Here is a 17,748-nt window from a genome sequence, read left to right as displayed (position 1 = left end):
CCAGAAACAGTAGTGCACGAGGACAAAACTTAATCTAGTGCCTTGAGAAAATATTCATATTCCTTGATTATTTTCATAATAATCAAGGAATATTGGTTATAGTTGAGGTTATGTAGAACCTCAACTAGCTCTACATAATTTGATGAACAAACAAAGTAGTTGTGAAGAGGAATAAAAATGCCACAAGAACTTCAAAACTTTTTCTCAGACTGCATATGATGGCCATTTGTGTTAAAATCTGTTGAGAGATGTCTCTTCCAGCTTTACACATCTAATTGATATTTGTTCCCATTCCTCTGCAAAATAGTCAGCTGGGTGGAAAATATCTGGAAGGATCAATGGCTGAGCTTTTGGGTCTTGATCCAGGTGAGATGCAAATGGTGGTCATGGATGTCAGAAATAATATCCAGCTTCAATCTCGGCAACATTCACAGTATTTCTGGAATCCGACAACTTTTAAAATCTTCATTTGCCAAAATAGCTGCTTTGTTTGGGTCAGCAAAGTAGTTTGAGATCTAGAATATCATTGGATTAAAGTGTATATATACATGAAAAATGTGGCTCATAGTCATCCATCCATCCATTTTCTTGCACCCTTGTCCCTTGGTGGGGTCGGGAGGGTTGCCGGTACCTATCTCCAGCTAACGTTCTGGGCGAGAGGCGGGATACACCCAGACAGGTTGCCAATCTGTCGCAGGGCAACACAGAGACACAGGACAAACAACCATGCACCCACACACTCACACCTAGGGGCAATTTGGAGAGGCCAATTAACCTGACAGTCATGTTTTTGGACTGTGGGAGGAAACCGGAGTACCCGGAGAAAACCCACGCATGCACAGGGAGAACATGCAAACTCCATGCAGAAAGACTGGGGCCGGGAATCGAACCCAGAACCTTCTTGCTGCAAGGCAACAGCTCTACCAACTGCGCCACTGTGCAGCCCTGGCTCATATTCAATAAAAGACAAAACAAATTGTGAAATCATCCATTTAACTTTATACCAAAAAAAAAAAATCTTTGGAGTTCTATGTAAAGCAACAAATCTTTATCTTGGAATATATTGCAGCTTGTCTAGCTAGATCAAAAATGATCTGAAATCAACTGACTGTATGACAAACACCTACTCCTGGGTGGGATGTTTTAGTGCTCTTTCAACCTCTTTCAACCTCTTCCCCCCGCACAGTAAATAATATGACAGCACCTCCATGACCTGACAATCGGGAGGAGTGGGGGGGGGAAGAGAGGAGACATGTTTCGTTTTCGTCAACTCTCCCTTTCATGTTCCCACACCTGGCGACAGTACCTCGACGCCCCGCATCACCACATCAAATAAAGAAACCCAGTTAAACTGACATCCACCTCATCCCCATAGGGGGGGTGACTAACTCCGCCAAAGAGCACATCTGCCCTGTTGTTTTTACTACCATTCCCATCAGTCCCTGCCCCCTGCAGCTCGTCTGTTATCGCCTGACAGTTAGTGTTCAGGGTGTCTTGGCATACATTTTCTGGAGACATGCTTTTTGTCTTTCTGAAAGCCGTGAGTTTATTTGGCTCAATAGATGATTTATAGATGGGTTGACAGGAGTTCATGAAGCAGGAGGCACATATGCATCTGTGTTCAGAGGTTCATTTTAAACTCACATCTCAGTTTACGTCTGATGTTGCCATTTGGAGATCTTCAAATACATGTTGTTTGGAATGTAAGAGGCAACATTTTAAGCAACATAAATAAAAAAAAGATCATTTTTAAGAGTTTAATTTCTTAAATTATCACTGTGAGCTGGAGCTTTTTTGTGCATCGATCAGGTGGACATTTAAAACCCATTTTCCAGCTTGAAATAATTCAAAACCAGCTGTTCTTAATTAAGTAGCTAATTTAATTTTCTGCCCAATTTACAGACTTTTTTACATTCATTCTCCATTGTAAGAGCTGTCACAAAGTTTAGGTTTGGACTCCACCGAGGGTGCCCCATGTCACCGATCCTGAACAAGTAAAAGAGGCGATTAAAGTGACTTCAACATGGTGTGGTTCTTGATTCTAAATATGGTCTGAGTGCTTCTGAAATTGCTGATTTATTGGGATTTTCACACACAGCCACCCCTGGGGTTCACCCAGCCAGTTTATGTGTAGCCATTGTTCAAAGGGGTGACCAGGCAGAGTTAAACAGTATTGTTGTGCATGGCAATTTCAGTTTTTTTGTGCATGCATGTCTGAGAAAGATGGAGTGATGGTACATGGAAGTAAACAGTAGCATGATCCATGAGTGTTATTTGTGATTCTTCACCTCAGACTCATTACAGCAAAACACATCAGAGACCCTGTAGAAACCGAAATCCAAGTCAGGAACGGCCGGTGCTGGGTTGAAAATCGTCCTTACTGCAATAAGAAACAAAAACGGTCCGTTTCATTGATTACTGCGTCAAACATCAGAACTGATAGCTTGAGCAGAGCTCGAAAAGTGCAAATGTTCAAAATAATCCAGCCGGTTATACAGCTGTCAGCTTGTTTTTGAAAGGATTTTAACAGTTTCACTTGGTGAGATCTTTTGTCTTCTCCTTTTCTGAGTCTCGCTGCCAAGACATCTTAATTAAACCTTCACTTGGAACAAAGGCTTGCAGGCGACCGCTGGGGATTGCTCTGGAAAGCAAAGCTCAAGTGGAAGAGCTGCTATAAAAAGAAACCCTTTAAACAATTAAATTAGCATTCTGTGAGAAAAAGAGAATAAACGGTGAAAAGATCTCGCATCTAGCAACATTTAGCAGGTTTGCGTGAGGAGACAAACTTCAACATGAGGTGTGCATATGACCATGTATATTTGCATGTGCGTGTGTGTGCATGTGTGTGGGTGTTACGTGAGTTGTGACCCTCTCCGGATGTATATGAGAGTGAATTTGTGTGTCACAAGTAATCCTCTGTATGTGTTGCAAATCACTGTCTAATGCATATTCATGAGAGCATTAATGCGTCTAATACCACGATTTCTGTGTATGTGCGAGGATAAGCCCAGCCTGACGAGGCGATTAATTCCGATATCTCTGTGTACAAAATAAAGCCTTGCGCGAGTCTGAGAGTTGGAGGGAAATATACATATCAACGCTGGTGACATCAAAGTCTGTTGTGCAGAAGTGTGTGTGCATGTGTGTTTGCGTGGGCTCAGAAGAGAGCAGATGCGTGGGTTTGCACAGGGCTTTGGCCACCTGGCACTTTGAGGTGGATGCTCGGCTGCTGGAGAGTAAAAGTGGAAATAATGTCTGTTTCAACGGACATGAAATACTTCTACTGTATTTGCACTCATGATCTAAGGAGACTCAACTCTTTTCAGTCTTCCTATCTCAACTTCGGACTGACTAGTTTTCAAGACAAGCGCACAAACTCTGGAAAGTGATGCCTCTGTGCATGTAAAATCAAAAGATCTTTGCCAATCTGTCTGCCAAAGCAAATGCTGTTAGAAATGGTCAGTTTATTATTCTGTCTATCCTTCTTACTGTTGCTAATCAGTTGCATTATGATGTTAAATTAACATGGATTCTGCAGTTTTGATGAAGACAACAGGCCTTTACATTAAAAATTAAAACATTTGTTTTGGTAATAACTTTAGCCCCAACTTTACAATGGTGTCAAGCTGCAGTCATACTGTTTCCCATCTTGTTATATATGTTGGCAAACTAGAAATTGCTTATCATCCAGGTCTAATCATCAGCATTGTTGCCAACTTAGTAACTTTGTGGCTACATTTACCATCTTTTAAGACCCTTCTAGCAATTTGTTTTTTAATAATAAAAGAAACGGAGACAAATCGAGTAATTTTTTTCTGTTATTGGAGACTTTTGGAGACTTTGGCAACAGCACATAAAGCCCCAATAGTACCGCAGCTACAGCGAGCACTGAGTGCTGCCTTGAGCCCCTCCCACCTCCAAGGCATTTGCAGGTGATCAGACAGCAACCTGGTCATGCAGCTCACACATTTGAGACCCACTGCATTCCAACTGACAAAGGACGTAAATATAGTATAAATACATTTTCTACGTCGGCTATTTAAATACTTTTTGTGCCAAAAGCTTTGTGATACAGCAACCAAAGTCCATAGGAAATTACTAAGAGAACTTCAGAACTTCTGGAAAACAACTTCTTTAATAGACGGCAAGAGAGTGTGAACATTGGAAAAAATATTAAATGAGTGAAACATTGTTCTAAACATCTGCATATTAATTTGGTGGAAAATTATTAAATTAGTTGTTTTATTAAAAGGCAATAAATTATTTTCTTTGTAAGATTCCTGCAGAACACACTAAGTCATTTGCTTACTATCATTAGGCTTATTATATCTATCTTTAATTTCTTCTGAGAACATTATATTTTGGTGTGCACTTTTAATACTCTGTCTGAATTGATCTTGCGGTTGTTAAGATACACCCTGACGTTCTTGTGTTACTCAAGCTATCATCAATAATCAGATTATGTTTTGTTCCTGCAGACAAAACAGCTGTTACGCACAAGGGTGAGTCACTTTACTGTGCAGGTGTTGAGCATGCATAAGATGAACATATGCAAAATATCCACGGAAGGAATCTGATCAATATTCCCACGAGAGCAGCTTGAATGTAGTCCCTCATCCACTTATGCATGGTGTGTCTTCACGTCACACAGACTGACGTGTCTGTCTGTCTCAGACTGCTTTGTTTCCTATCCAGGTGTTAATAAAACCACACAAACCAACACAAGTGCACGGACGCTCACAGCTGCTGGGACAGATGTGGCAATTCTGAGATGTATGAGTACTGAGTCACGTCTGGCAGCCGAGCACGCGTGTTTGTGTTTCATGACTCTGGGCTTTTTAGTGTTGGCTGGTTCAAAGTCTGGTTGCACATGAGCTGAGAGAGCAGCCAGAGGAGTTTTAAGGGAGCATAAAAAAGAAAAAAAAAAAAGAAAATTGTTGACGTGGTTGGTTCAGGACGAAAGGTGGATGGAAAACAAGGCCAGAGAGAAAGCAGTGAGACACACAGGAACACGCATACACACAGAAAAGGGATGAGTCATCAGTGAGTATGTGAAAGGGCTTAAAGAGGCTCTAATTGCATCTGGTGAGAAATATAATAGCAGCATCTTGTTAAGGAAGTGGAAGAGACAAAAAGGAGTGAAAACGGAAGAAGAATAATCAGAACTGAGTTTTTTCCATTAGCTTCTCTATACTAAATGGTTGGTGGCAATAATTCCGCATATTTTCCTTTCAAATAATGGCATAAATAAAACTTTTTTTCTTCACAGGTTACCAAGACTTTCTAGGAACTGGCATCCGCAGCGAGTGTTGCTCGCTGGTGACATTTGCGTAAATTGAGCGTCGCTTCACCCCCGCGTTATTAAACCCATTAACACCCGTTCCCTCCAGAGAACTCCATTTACGCAACGCTCTGGTGCAGCAACGTCGAGGTGGCATCTTTGCCAAACGTCTGCGCTCGCCTTGCATCTCTTCTGGTGCTTCATGCCAAGCTGACATGGAGCGGAGGGTGGGTGGGGGGGCGGGGCGCTCGGAGAGGCCATCTGGGTATCCCATCTGCAACACGGTTACGGCTGCGACTCTTTGCTACTGGCAGCCTGCAGCGAGCGATTATGGACGACAGTCTCTGATGACAGGGGTGACAGTCTCCTGAGACGTTTCTGTGACGCAGAAGGCTGCTAATAATAGATTATTAACTCAGTAACCTTGTGACAAAAGAAAAGTGGAGGGTTGAGTTTGACAAGACAGAGGGTGGGGACAAAAAATGAAGCTTCTCAGGTGAAGACGGTCAAGAATCCTCATCCAGAAGTGGACTTATGGACAGTGTTATTTGCTGCTTTCTTTTACGTTTGGCATAAATTATTACGGTGAAATAACGTTAGAAAGCTGTAACTCTGGGATGACTCTTTGTTTTACATGTTACTTTCATTCTGTTCAAAGTCACTCAAATAGAAAATGTCAAGTATACAAATCTCCTTTTCCACCAGTGTTTGCTACATTGCAATGAAGCCTGGCCAAGTCTAAATTACTTAAGTTTGATTTTCTACAAACAAACAAGTATTCTGCCTCCAACATACACAAAGATCAACCAGGTATCTCTAATTTTGGTATAATGAATATTTAAGTCCTTAGGATCCATTTTTTTCATTACAACAACTCCACCACTGTCACTAAGATTAAAGATCTGCAAAGACAAACAAAAATGTTGGCTCTACAAAGGTGGTGGAAAGGGTTTTCAGGCCACCAGCAAGAAGCTCTTTGTGAATATGGCATCTTCTCAAAGGACAGACTGGGAAATAGAAAGCTCAACATTATACCCTCTTGCCCAAGTTTGGTTCTTCGTAACTCAAAAAATTGTTCTTGGGCCAGAGAACATGGCTCAGTTGGGTCGTCACTGAAGATTTGGACAAAAGTAGTGTTTACACACACATCTGAAAACCCAGATGGCCTCCCGACAAGTGGATTACATTGCAACTGCCTTCAGACCTTTTGGCTAAGAGTTCTGGACACATTTCTTTTCACTGTCCCAACATGAATCCTTGATGACCCAAAGCTTTGTCCTCGCACACTCCCAGCCAACATCACACAATATACAATAAAGATCTGACTAGTTGATCAAATCTGGTGGTTATATCATACAGTTTCAGTTTCATTACTTAAAAGCACATTTTTATTATCAGAAGCATCATCTGTGCATGCGATAGTAGTTACACTGACCTTTATTGTCATGAGCCATTTGCAGAGCCCGGAGAGAAGTCTGCGAACTGATCTCCAGCTGACACACCAAGACTTTAGCTTTTCTGATTGCAGTAAGAGCTTGCTGCAGCTCCTCTTCACCCAAACGCATGTTGGCACCGGCCACAATTACAATGGCATTTTCACCTGCCCATGGAAATGCAAAAAACATGTGTAAGGATAGCAGCAGACATATTTTAATCTCAATGCAAACTCTCAAGCCCATACATACATGGTAAAAAGAAATTGCACCATCTTTAGATTCTAGGTATCAGGAGATATGCCAGGTTCTAAGACACTGTCATTTACATAACAAAGCTTATTCCCAAATTGAATTAAAAAAAAAAATAAGACAGTATTCTGTCACCATCCAGGCATTACACCATGAGCACCAGCCAGATAGTATGTTGGTTCATCTCTTGCTAAAGCCCAGACCTGTCAAGTCATGGACTCCACTGGACTCCTGAAGGTGTGTTGTGGTATCTGGAACCAGAATGTTAGCAGCCGATCCTGTAGGTCTTGTAAATTGGTGAGTCCATTGCATGTACTTGTTTGTCCAAAGCATTCCATAAATGTTCAAATTGATGGAGCTCCGCAGCATTTGGAAGCCAGGTCAACATCTCAAAACATTTTTTGTGCCACTCAAACAATTTTTTTATAACTTTTTATTTTGTAGCAGGATGCACTATGCTACCGAGAGAAGCCAGAGGGTTGGCAGGTCCTGAACTGCAAGGTTTTCAAATCATTTCCCAAACCAACATCCTGCTTTCACTAATTCACCTTTTTCATTAGTACTGCCAATTGTTACTCACTTAAGAGATCCATATGATCCTGCCCAATCCATCCACATGAGAGATCATAATCATCAGACTAGCATAGTGGCCAGTAAGAAATTTTAACATCTTCAGCAGCTTGAGCTACAGCAACTCATATTTTGGATTGGATCACACAAGCCAGAATCAATGGGCACTGGCCCATCCATGATCCCATCACTGGTTCACCATCGTTCCTTTTTAAGATTCTCTGCCACCACAACTTGGCCCTTGTCAATCAAACTCACTCTAGTCATGCTCCTGATGCACCAACTCTAAAGTCAAACATTCTGTTTAATATATTTCACCCATTCATATGTGGAGAAATGAATAAGTAATTAATGTTAATCACCCCTCCTGTCAATGGTCATGAATACAGATATAAATTAAAAAGCCCACCTAATCTAATTGTAGCCAATTAAAATCTTTCTCTTTTTTTTGCTTTTTTGTGTGGTTGACATTCTTGTCCTTTTCAATCCTGAGCAATTAGCAATTTCTAACTGGTTTCAAATATCCATTACCAATGGTTCCTTTGAAGAAAACCCAAAACCATGATAGCAAAGCCGAACAAATAAAATAGAAATTCACCTATTTATTTCAAAATGTAATCATGTTGAGATGTAAATTGTCATTGTCATCAATGAGCACAAATAATTTTAGGCAACTGTGTTTAAGCAGCTTTTAGCTTGCAGGACCCTTCTGAGACACATTAAAATACAATTCAGTATTTCTATGGTTTAAGGATATAAAAAAACAATATTTAACTGATTCTATATTAGTTCAACTCTCATTTATAAAAGAGGGGATAAAGATTGAAGATTGAGATCCAAAGACAAGCTCTTTTTTTTCAGTAACTATAAGCTCTTTATTTCAGTAACTGACAGTAAATCTCCTGGAACTACTTAAATGTAGAGATATACACGGGTGTATTGTGTGTATGCGTGTGTTATAGAAGAAAAAAAAGAGTGCTGATAGCCTACAGGTATTCTTGGCTGTGCATGCATGAAATCATTTCTCCATCTCAAAGAGCTTTTTGGATCTCAGCAGGGCAGTACAGGTTAGCGGCACAACCATTTACCTGCATCGTTGACGGTGATTGAAGCAGCTCCTGTGGCTGCATCTGAAGTCTGCCAAACAAAGTCTAAGACAGAAAAGGAGAAAAAAGTGCCTATGTTGAAACGCATTTAATGTTTGTCTTTGCAGCAAAGCAAATCTGTTTCAGTGCTAGATGTTTTTTATACACTTATGGAAGACAATGCCAGAATTGCAGTACCTACCACTTGCTTTGTGTGCATTTGGCTGGAACCATGTTACAAGGGGTTTAGGACAATATTTGAAAAGCAGCTTAGTTAGAAATAGTTTAAAATTCTTAGCCAAAGCAATAGAGCTAAAGGTGCTGATGTAACAAAATGATTAATCCAAAATGCCAGAAATATGTGAATCTGAATGGGAGTCTTATGTAGTGCACTATGACAATGGCAACCAAATTTGCTTGAGTGTGGAGAAGAAAAAAAAAACTGCAAAAATATTACCTGTGTGTACATCATTGTCCTTGAAATTCTGGATATAATTGTCTCCAAAGAAGTCTTTCCCAACCTAGAGGAGATTGAGAGCAAAACGATTCCAACAAAGAGAGTGTCAAGTAGGGTCAGACTTGGTTAGCGGCAACTTTTGAAAAGTGAAATACTCAAATCTCTGTTGGGCTGGATTTTGGTGCGCCCTGCCAGCATACTGGCATGGTGCCGTTGCCGAAATTGTGCAAAAACGAACAAACAAAAGCCAAGACATGCACACACCCGGAAACACACGACCAGCTGCGCCAAGCCTTGAAGACACGATAACCCCGCCTTAACGCCTCTTCATGCCCACCTCGCTATCGTTTCCATTCCCTCCTTCCCCTCTTTCCTTTATCCGCTTTGGGATGTCCACATCTGTAGCTACTTCGGGTTGTGAAAGGGGTCCCCACCTTGCCCTGAGGCTTCCAATTCGAACCCACGCTTTCTAAAAAAACGTGCTTCAATGCGAGCATATCTAGCTGACTGTGATTGTGGGTTGGAATGGTATTGGCTGCTTGGCCCCGTTCTCTTTGAAGAGCGGCCTTTCGTCTTGGATGTTTTTTTGACAAGCCTGGGTGTCTATTTTTGGGTTCTCCCCATGCCCGGAGAGCTCCTCCCGCACTAGTTTGATATCGATTGGGCCTCTTTGTTCTGACTGAGGTGGGGCTTTGGCGCTTTAGTGCGCAGGTTGAAAGGCCGCGCTGAGCTTGCTGATTGGAGACTCGAGGTTGTATGGTTTGGGAATACGCTTGTTTGAAGGCGCGCAGGCGTGGGTGGGCAAATGCATGCGCTATGGTATTGATCATGAAAAAAATGAGACATGGACAGTTGATATAGTGAAGTGGGAACGAAGCTAAAAGGTTTGTTGGAGTTGTTAAGTTGGTGGACCATGGTATCTGATGGTTGGGTATTTGCAGTGAGTGAGACAATTTTGAATGAGTAAAAATACTTACAATTGAGATGATGAACTAAGCCAAAGAAATTCAAACTTCAACTCATACTCAACCAAATTACCAGCACCTGGCTTTGGTTGAAAACTTCAAGTCTCTTCCATACCTTGCAGATCATGGCAGTTTTCACCCCCAGTCTAGCTGCCTGAATGCACTGGTTGGCTCCTTTCCCTCCAAAGCCAATGAAGAACTTGTGACCACGGATTGTTTCTCCTGCTTTCGGTAGCCTTGGTGCCTGGCTGGGGTAAAAAAGAAAAAAACATTGCTGCATTCAATTATCGCAAAAATGTGTGAGAAACATTTCCAGTAGAATCTGTTGATTGACCGAAGGTCTTGCAAGTCAAGATTCAACACAATGTAAAGAACGTTTTAATGGATGAAGAAATGGGACATGACACAACCACATGTATCCTGGTAAAAACCAGCCTCTTGTCCAACACTTTATTTCGGACAGAGGGTCTGGGCTCTCGGCTATCAGGAAAACAATTGCTTCCTGAAGGCGTGGACTGTTGCAGTTTTAAATGTACCCAATCACTAATGTTTGTATTTGATGTACGTCATCACCAGTTCAATGTTGTAAAAAAATGAAACCGCCTTCACTGTAAACGACCATCTCCCACTGCAAAGAGTGAAGTGCTGAGCAGAACCAGATGACTGTTAATGTAAATTAAATATTTGGCCAACACGGACTGAAAGGCTTTGTTCAATTTCTATACTACCATTGCTAAAACTACAGGAAAACTACAATTCTAAAACAGCACAGAAAATCATTGTCATTGTACATATCTTCTTCTGTTTGCTGATTGGCCTGGTAGATAATCTAAATAGAGGGAATTCTAGTGAATGGGAGAAAGCCCTGACTGTGCTGTAAACAAGATTAAAATCGAGCAGAATAGAACAGAAAGGCAACGGGCAGGCAAAACTACAGGGGAAAAAATATAAGCATGTGGATTTGGAAATTGCTTCATCGCTCAAAAAAGCACCATTCTACTTAAATCTGAATAATCCAAGGCAACCATTTCAAAATTGGAAAATGATGCAACAAGCAAATAACAAAGATGTCTCAACTTGCCTGATGCCTGACTCATTGGTTGGTAAAGTTCAACCCTGCACAGGTGCATATGGAAGGAGATGTCTATCCCCTGAATCCTCTGAATGATTCGGAATAGGTGGTGAGTAACGAAGGGGTGAGATAACATAGAGCCTTATGGCTACATGTGAGGGCTTTGTGGTCTGGCCCTGGGCACTACTGGCTTGAGGCCACTAGGATTGTGGGTAGCAAACTGGTATCATAAACTTGTTTTTGACAGCACTGATGCATTTCTCTAAGCATGTGTGTGAGCATATTTGTGACAGGTGTGCTGTTACTGTAAGTTTACTCAAACACAGGATTTCCAGTAATTGAGCAGCTTTTTTCCCCCTTTTTTTAATCCTGGTGTTTTTGCATCAGTGTGTTAAAACACAGGGAAAAGAAAACAAATCTCAAGATAGTCGAATATTAGGCTAGTGAGGCAGAAATGTATCTACTAGGAAAAAGAACAAAGATTGTAAAGGTAGGTGAACACCCACGTAGGTGTTCAAAGCACACTTGTCCTTTGAACGCATTGTAACCTTTGAATAATTTGAATGCTACAAATAATTTTACATTTTTGTAACTTTTTTTTATATTTATTTTCCTCAGGAAACTTTGTCTTGCCAGATCACACTGTTTTGAATAGTCTTTCATATAAAACTTACTCAAAAGGGGACTGAATATAATAAAGAATGGACCAAACAAGACACAAAAATCCAACCCAAGCAAACATCTTAAGTCTTGGAAATTTTTCTTTGCAATATCTGACTAAAATACACTCCTCATATCTCTAAAACAGAATAGCAACCATGTATAAGTGTATACAGAGGGGAAAAAAAAGTTGTTTCTTTTTTTATATCTGGGTGAAGATCTATGGTTAGCAATTAGATAGCTTAGTTGTTGGAATAGAAACTAAATTAAGCAGCAAAACTCTTTAAAAAACTATGTGAATCATAGTCATTCTATAATGGTCCAGATCAATAACTTATGATTTTTACGTTTGGTTTCTTCAAGGGAAAAGGTTATTTAGTTTAAATTGAACTATGCCAAACTAGCTAGAATAAAAAAGCTAATAGGCTAAACAAAGAAAGCTAGGTAAAGGTAACCACGGCTAAACTCAGTGACATAAAACAACAAAAAAGCTAGGCTAAGCTACATTAAGCTAGTTGATCACAACTAGCTGTGATCAGCTAAGCTAATCACAGCCAGAACAAATTTTGCTAAAATAAGCTGAACAAAGTTAAGCTATGCTAAGCTAATAAAAGATAGGTTAAGATACACTGAGTTAAGTGTATCTAGGTGAAATAAAAGATGAATTATTCTTCCGTTTTTCATTTTTAAGACATATCTTAGAGTAACAACATAGCATACTTTTTTGGACAAAACAGTTACAACTTTGAGAAAAAAAATTGCTTTATTTCTTCCGAAGCTGTAATTCAACAAAATATCAAAAAAGTGCTAGTTGGAGGTTTTTTTTTCTTCTTCAAGCTATATCTCATCCAATATATTTCTGAGAATCAAATCAAAAAGTTACTATTGGTTTTCCAGAAAACTACAAAAGAATAAAGATAAAATGAAACAACTAAATAAAACATGATGTTTTTTCTTGATGGGATGTTGGCATGAAGGTAGTGAACATTGTTTAAATGAATGTGCCTTAGAAGTTTTAGAAAAATCTTGAAAAGCCTGAATTGTAGCAATGATAAACTGCGTATTATGAGGTCAAAAATAAAAATCAGGCCTTCACAAATTTTTTTCCATTGCTATTTGAATTTTTATGAGGTTTTTCCAGCACTATTACATAAATGTATAGTTCTTAAAAGGACTGACATTCGAGCTTTATAATAATGAATAAACCTTTGGCTTGTTTCCACCTGAAGACATGTAAGTGTCAGTAAAGACAAACAGATTTCCAAATTCTTGACTCAAACCACCCACATCTCATAAAATGCAGAAACACACTCGGCTATTGTTGTTTGTGGTGAGTGCGCCGGGCAAACAGCACAGTTATGTGCTAAAGTGCGACCTCAGTGTGTTTTCTCCCACGGAACCAAGAGGCCAAAGCAGGTGTTCTATGACGTGGATTGTTTGCTTTGAGGCTGACTCTCATTTCCCTCTCCTATGTCTGCACCTCAGCTGCTGGCAAGAATCACAGGGAAGTAAATGAGGACAAAAACAAACCCAAAATATTTTTTCCACAATCTGAACTTTCTTTCAGAGGCTCTAATGTGGACCGGGAACTTTAAAAATAAGACCGAGATGGACATCAAGGTTTTACCTGAGAAGAAGTTTTCTAAAACAGGATGCATACTACATTATTGCATAATAACTAATTTAATTCAAGTGCAATGACCTTTAGATCAAATTATGAGTCACAGAAGTGATTTTTCTGAGTCCAGGAGGCTGTTTAGATCCTTGTTGTGTAATCGTCCTTGTCCATAAAAGAATAATGTTACTGAAGTTCCAGGAAATCAGAAAAAGGTGAAAAGGGGGACGAGCTTAAGCCACCTTACATTGACAACTGGTGAACTGCTTTGCTAACAATAGGCACATATGTGGGCGTTTAATTCTCTGTTCACATCATTTATCTGAGCCACGTGCAAGCTGCCATTATGCAGTTAGTGACCAGAGGCAGCCTATAGCGCCATATAACAAGCCACTTATCAGTATACTCATTGTCTGGAACAGCCATGGATGCATTACTGCTTTAATTTATTTAATTCACTCAATTATAGACAATAATAAGGATTTCCAGGCAGACCTCTAAAACATCTTACTGTATCATAAATACATAAGATTATTTACATAAAGATTTCTATAACTGACTTATAAACATTTAATAAACTGCCTTTAAAATAAACAATCACTGTTCATGAATCAGTAATTATAAGTCATACAGCAATACGTTAAAGGCCTATAAATATGTGGTATAAATAAATATTTAAGTATAAACATCTTTCTACTAAAACATCATCTTTTTGTTTTTGATTGATATTCTGATTACATTCAAATTATCTGATATATTATTAAATATCCTGTCTTATTAACAAAATTAGTAACAATAATAAAATAGTAAAAAGTCTGTATTAATGGGAATTTTGAAAATGAAAAATAACTTTCTAAGACCTGGAAATGAAACAGGTTTGATCAAAATCTAGTTGTTGACATTATACAAAAACCTTTTCTGAGAAAGTAAAAGACAAATAGAGTGCCAAATTAAGATATCTACCAGAAAGGCGGGCAATTCCGCAATCTTTCCAATAAATGAAAACTAATCCTTCCCTCCAGTGTTAACCTTTTGCGATGCTGCATTCTACCAACTATATATGATTTTTTTTTTTTTAGTTTGCAATTGTTCATTTATGTAAATAGTAATAACATTGCCATTATTTTATGAGAACACCTATTTTATTGCTCCCAATTTCAAGGAAAAGTTTATTCTAAATGGTCAGAAATCTGTGGCAGCAGGGGGCGCTGTTATTTCTTTGACGAAGCGATAAAAGTATGAGAAGCAGATCTGCGCCTCCTTTCAGTGTGCTGCGGAGGGTAGAAATAACTCCTGGCTGCTCGAGTGTTTGAAGAAGTCACAACTGGAAAAAGACAGAGTGAGAAACAGCTGAGCATCTAAAGCAGAAAAGAGATAATTAAGACTGTGGGCCGTATTTGACTAACACGGTGCCAAAAACCCTGACTGGATTTCCACCTTCAAAGCCAGATGCATCACTTTGAAGAGCTGAAATTGTACTCCACTATCCGGATTCTGACCTCCATCCAAAAATCCCCCCGCCTTTCCCGCCCAGAACCAGACCGTTTTCCGTAAGCTTATTAAGGCTCTAATTGACAACTCCTGCCCTTCAAAGCAAAAAGTCGCTGGTTGAGTTTCTAATGAGAGCCAAAATTAAAGCGTCTCCCCTCAGTAGGAGAGGGCATGTGTTTTTCATGACTAAGGAACTCACTAAAACATGACATAAACACCTTTAAAAAATAAATCAAAACTCTTTCACATTCAGTTGGCTTCAGCTCTGATATTAAAGCTGCTTTAGGTGTCATTGCTCACAAAGAGGCTGAGAATTTGTTTTCAACTAACACACTGTGGTGCAGGCGATGACTAACCAGTTGTGGGAATGGATCCGACTTGGCTCAACAAATCTCACCACATATCAGGATGATGCAACGCTGACATTTTCAATAGCAGCAGTTATACAAGACTATCTGCACTCTTTAAATCTTTGCAAGCTGATTTACAGTTAATATCCACATCATCTTAGATCAGTGAATTTGCTTTAAATGGGGGAGAGATGGAAATTTAGAAAAAAAAAACTTTTTAAGATTTTGAGTAAGTTTGCTCTAAAGATTGTCACACATACACTGTCAAGCTGCTCATGTTTTCTGTAACATCTTTAGGAAAAACACTGAAAAACATCAACTCGGTCTAACTTTAGACCACTTCCTCTATTTCTGCGACGGAGTCCACTTTAAAAAACTGTGATGGAAAACCCCTTTTGGTCTTCGTGCCATATTTTCCACAGGCGCGCATTTCCAAATATAATCCCTGTAGGGAAAAAGGGGGTTGTGGTGAGTGTTAATAAAAATTAGAGATCTGCACCTCTATTTCCGTTCCCAATGCTGGTGGAAAACTTATAGCTTCGGATTCCTTCTTTCAAAGAACACATTTGCAATCCAGAACTAATGCTACAGGGAGATTTCAACCAGCAACATCCGCACCATTAATTGCTTGAAAATTTTGTCTCCGGCTAACTTTGCAAGCAATAACAGGCCCATTTTACTGGGACACAAACCAGAGGACATATCATCTACATCCCAGTAACAGTCCAGGTCTGGTTTGGAGACCTCCAAAGCAGAATTGTCTTGAGGCACAATTCTGGGGAAGGATACTGAAATATTTCTGCTGCTTTGGAAGTTCCACTGAGTACACTGGCCTCCATCAGTCATTAATGTGAGAAGTTTGGAACCACTAGGACTCATCCAGGAGCTGGTCGGCGATCTAAACTGAATGATTTGAGGATAAGAACCTTAGTTGGAGAGATGACCAAAGACCCAATGGTCATAGATCCAGCATTCCTCTATGGGGAGAGGGGAAACTTCCAGAAGCATAACCATCTCTGCAACAATCTACTAACCACGCCTTTATAGTAGAATTGGCCAGATGAAAGCTGCTTCTAATAAGGCAGCTCATGAGAACAAAATTCTCTGGTCTGATGAAACAAAGACTGAACTCTCTGGTGACAATACCAGAGAGTATTGTCACCAGAGAGTATTGTCACCAGTACTCCAGTTTGGAGGAAATCAGGTACTGCTGGTGGTGGCAGGATCAAGCTATGGGGATGTTGTGCAGTAGCAGGAACTGTCAGACAAGTCCAGAGCGTTCTTGACCTTAGTCTGGGTCATTGTCCTGCTCACCACAACCCAGGGCACATGGCCAGAACCACTCTGTGAATGTTCTGCAATGGCCAAGCTAGAGTCCAGAGTTGATCTGACTCATCAGACGTCTCCCATCCAACCAGGTGGAGATTGAGAAGAACTGCAAAGAACGAGCCAAACTGCCTAAAGATAGGTAAGTTAAGGTTGTGGCATCATATTAAAAAGACGTGAGGCTGTAATTGCTGCCAATGGTGGACCAACAAAGTATTAAGCAAATGTTATGGATACTTATATAAATGTGATTCATTGATTTCCCATTTTTAATAAAATTTGTAAAGGACTCAAAAATGTTTTTGACACTGTCATATTGAGTGTGAGTATAATTTTTAGTTAGGAAATTACTTTGATAAAATTTGGAATAAGGCAGAGGTATACCAAAATGTGCTAAAGAGGAAGCCCTCAACAAAGTGACAACACATTTAGAGCAAAAAGTCTTTCAATAATGCACGTATAACTGGGTCTATATTATTATTTGTATAATTAATAATCACACAACGCAGAAGTCCACAGCACACACTTGAAATCTGATTGCAAATAAAACACTAATATTATTCATTTGTGCCATGTAATTTTTACACCTCAGCAGAACAGTCAGTCATGGACTGCTCATTAAAAGTTCCTATACACCTGGATTTTTGATTTTATTTTTCTGTTTGAAATCCTGCTGTTGATATAACATCACATGTGAGGATTTCTTCATAACTTCACTGGTATAAAAGAATCCCAAACATGATGATAAATTGCATAGTCAGATTTTATTCACAAACCGAGAAGCATCACACAGGATCCAGATGAAAATGCTGAGACCTCAGTATTACATTTTTCAAATTCATTTCCTTATATGGTAAATAGAATCTGGCCTGTTTCCTCCTGGGCCAACCAGAGGAAGTTATTGAGTTTCCTGAGATTTCATACTATGTTTGAGATTTGTCATCAAACATAATGCTTTTTAAAGTGATATCAGGCAACGGAAAAGTAAGTGTGTAATTGGACTCACCTGACCAAGTCAGTCATGCAGGATCCGACCACAACAACATCAAACGTCTTGTCGCTCATTATCTGAAGAACAGAAGAAACATTACCTCAGTTATATGTCAAATATCTCATCACATGTTCATCACACTGGAGGTTATTGATTGCTTGGGCAACATTAAAGACACCATCAGACTAAAATGCAGTGGG

At 39.6% G+C, this 17,748-nt stretch overlaps 1 protein-coding gene across 1 annotated transcript in view; it reads right to left on the bottom strand.

Moving 5' to 3' along the window:
- Window positions 1–17,748, bottom strand: part of rbks (ribokinase) — a 35,358-nt gene that overhangs the window by 14,510 nt on the left and 3,100 nt on the right. The window contains exons 2-7 of the mRNA XM_008399674.2: window positions 17,564–17,625; window positions 10,159–10,291; window positions 9,079–9,142; window positions 8,625–8,687; window positions 6,717–6,881; window positions 2,289–2,380 (exon numbers count right to left, since the gene is read on the bottom strand). Coding sequence (XP_008397896.1) covers window positions 2,289–2,380; window positions 6,717–6,881; window positions 8,625–8,687; window positions 9,079–9,142; window positions 10,159–10,291; window positions 17,564–17,622 — 576 coding nt within the window. The 5' untranslated portion in view covers window positions 17,623–17,625. The remainder of the gene's footprint in view (window positions 1–2,288; window positions 2,381–6,716; window positions 6,882–8,624; window positions 8,688–9,078; window positions 9,143–10,158; window positions 10,292–17,563; window positions 17,626–17,748) is intronic.

The sequence above is a fragment of the Poecilia reticulata genome, linkage group LG22 (assembly GCF_000633615.1).
Source record: "Poecilia reticulata strain Guanapo linkage group LG22, Guppy_female_1.0+MT, whole genome shotgun sequence".
NCBI lineage: Eukaryota > Metazoa > Chordata > Actinopteri > Cyprinodontiformes > Poeciliidae > Poecilia > Poecilia reticulata.
This window is presented reverse-complemented; position numbering and strand designations above follow the sequence as displayed.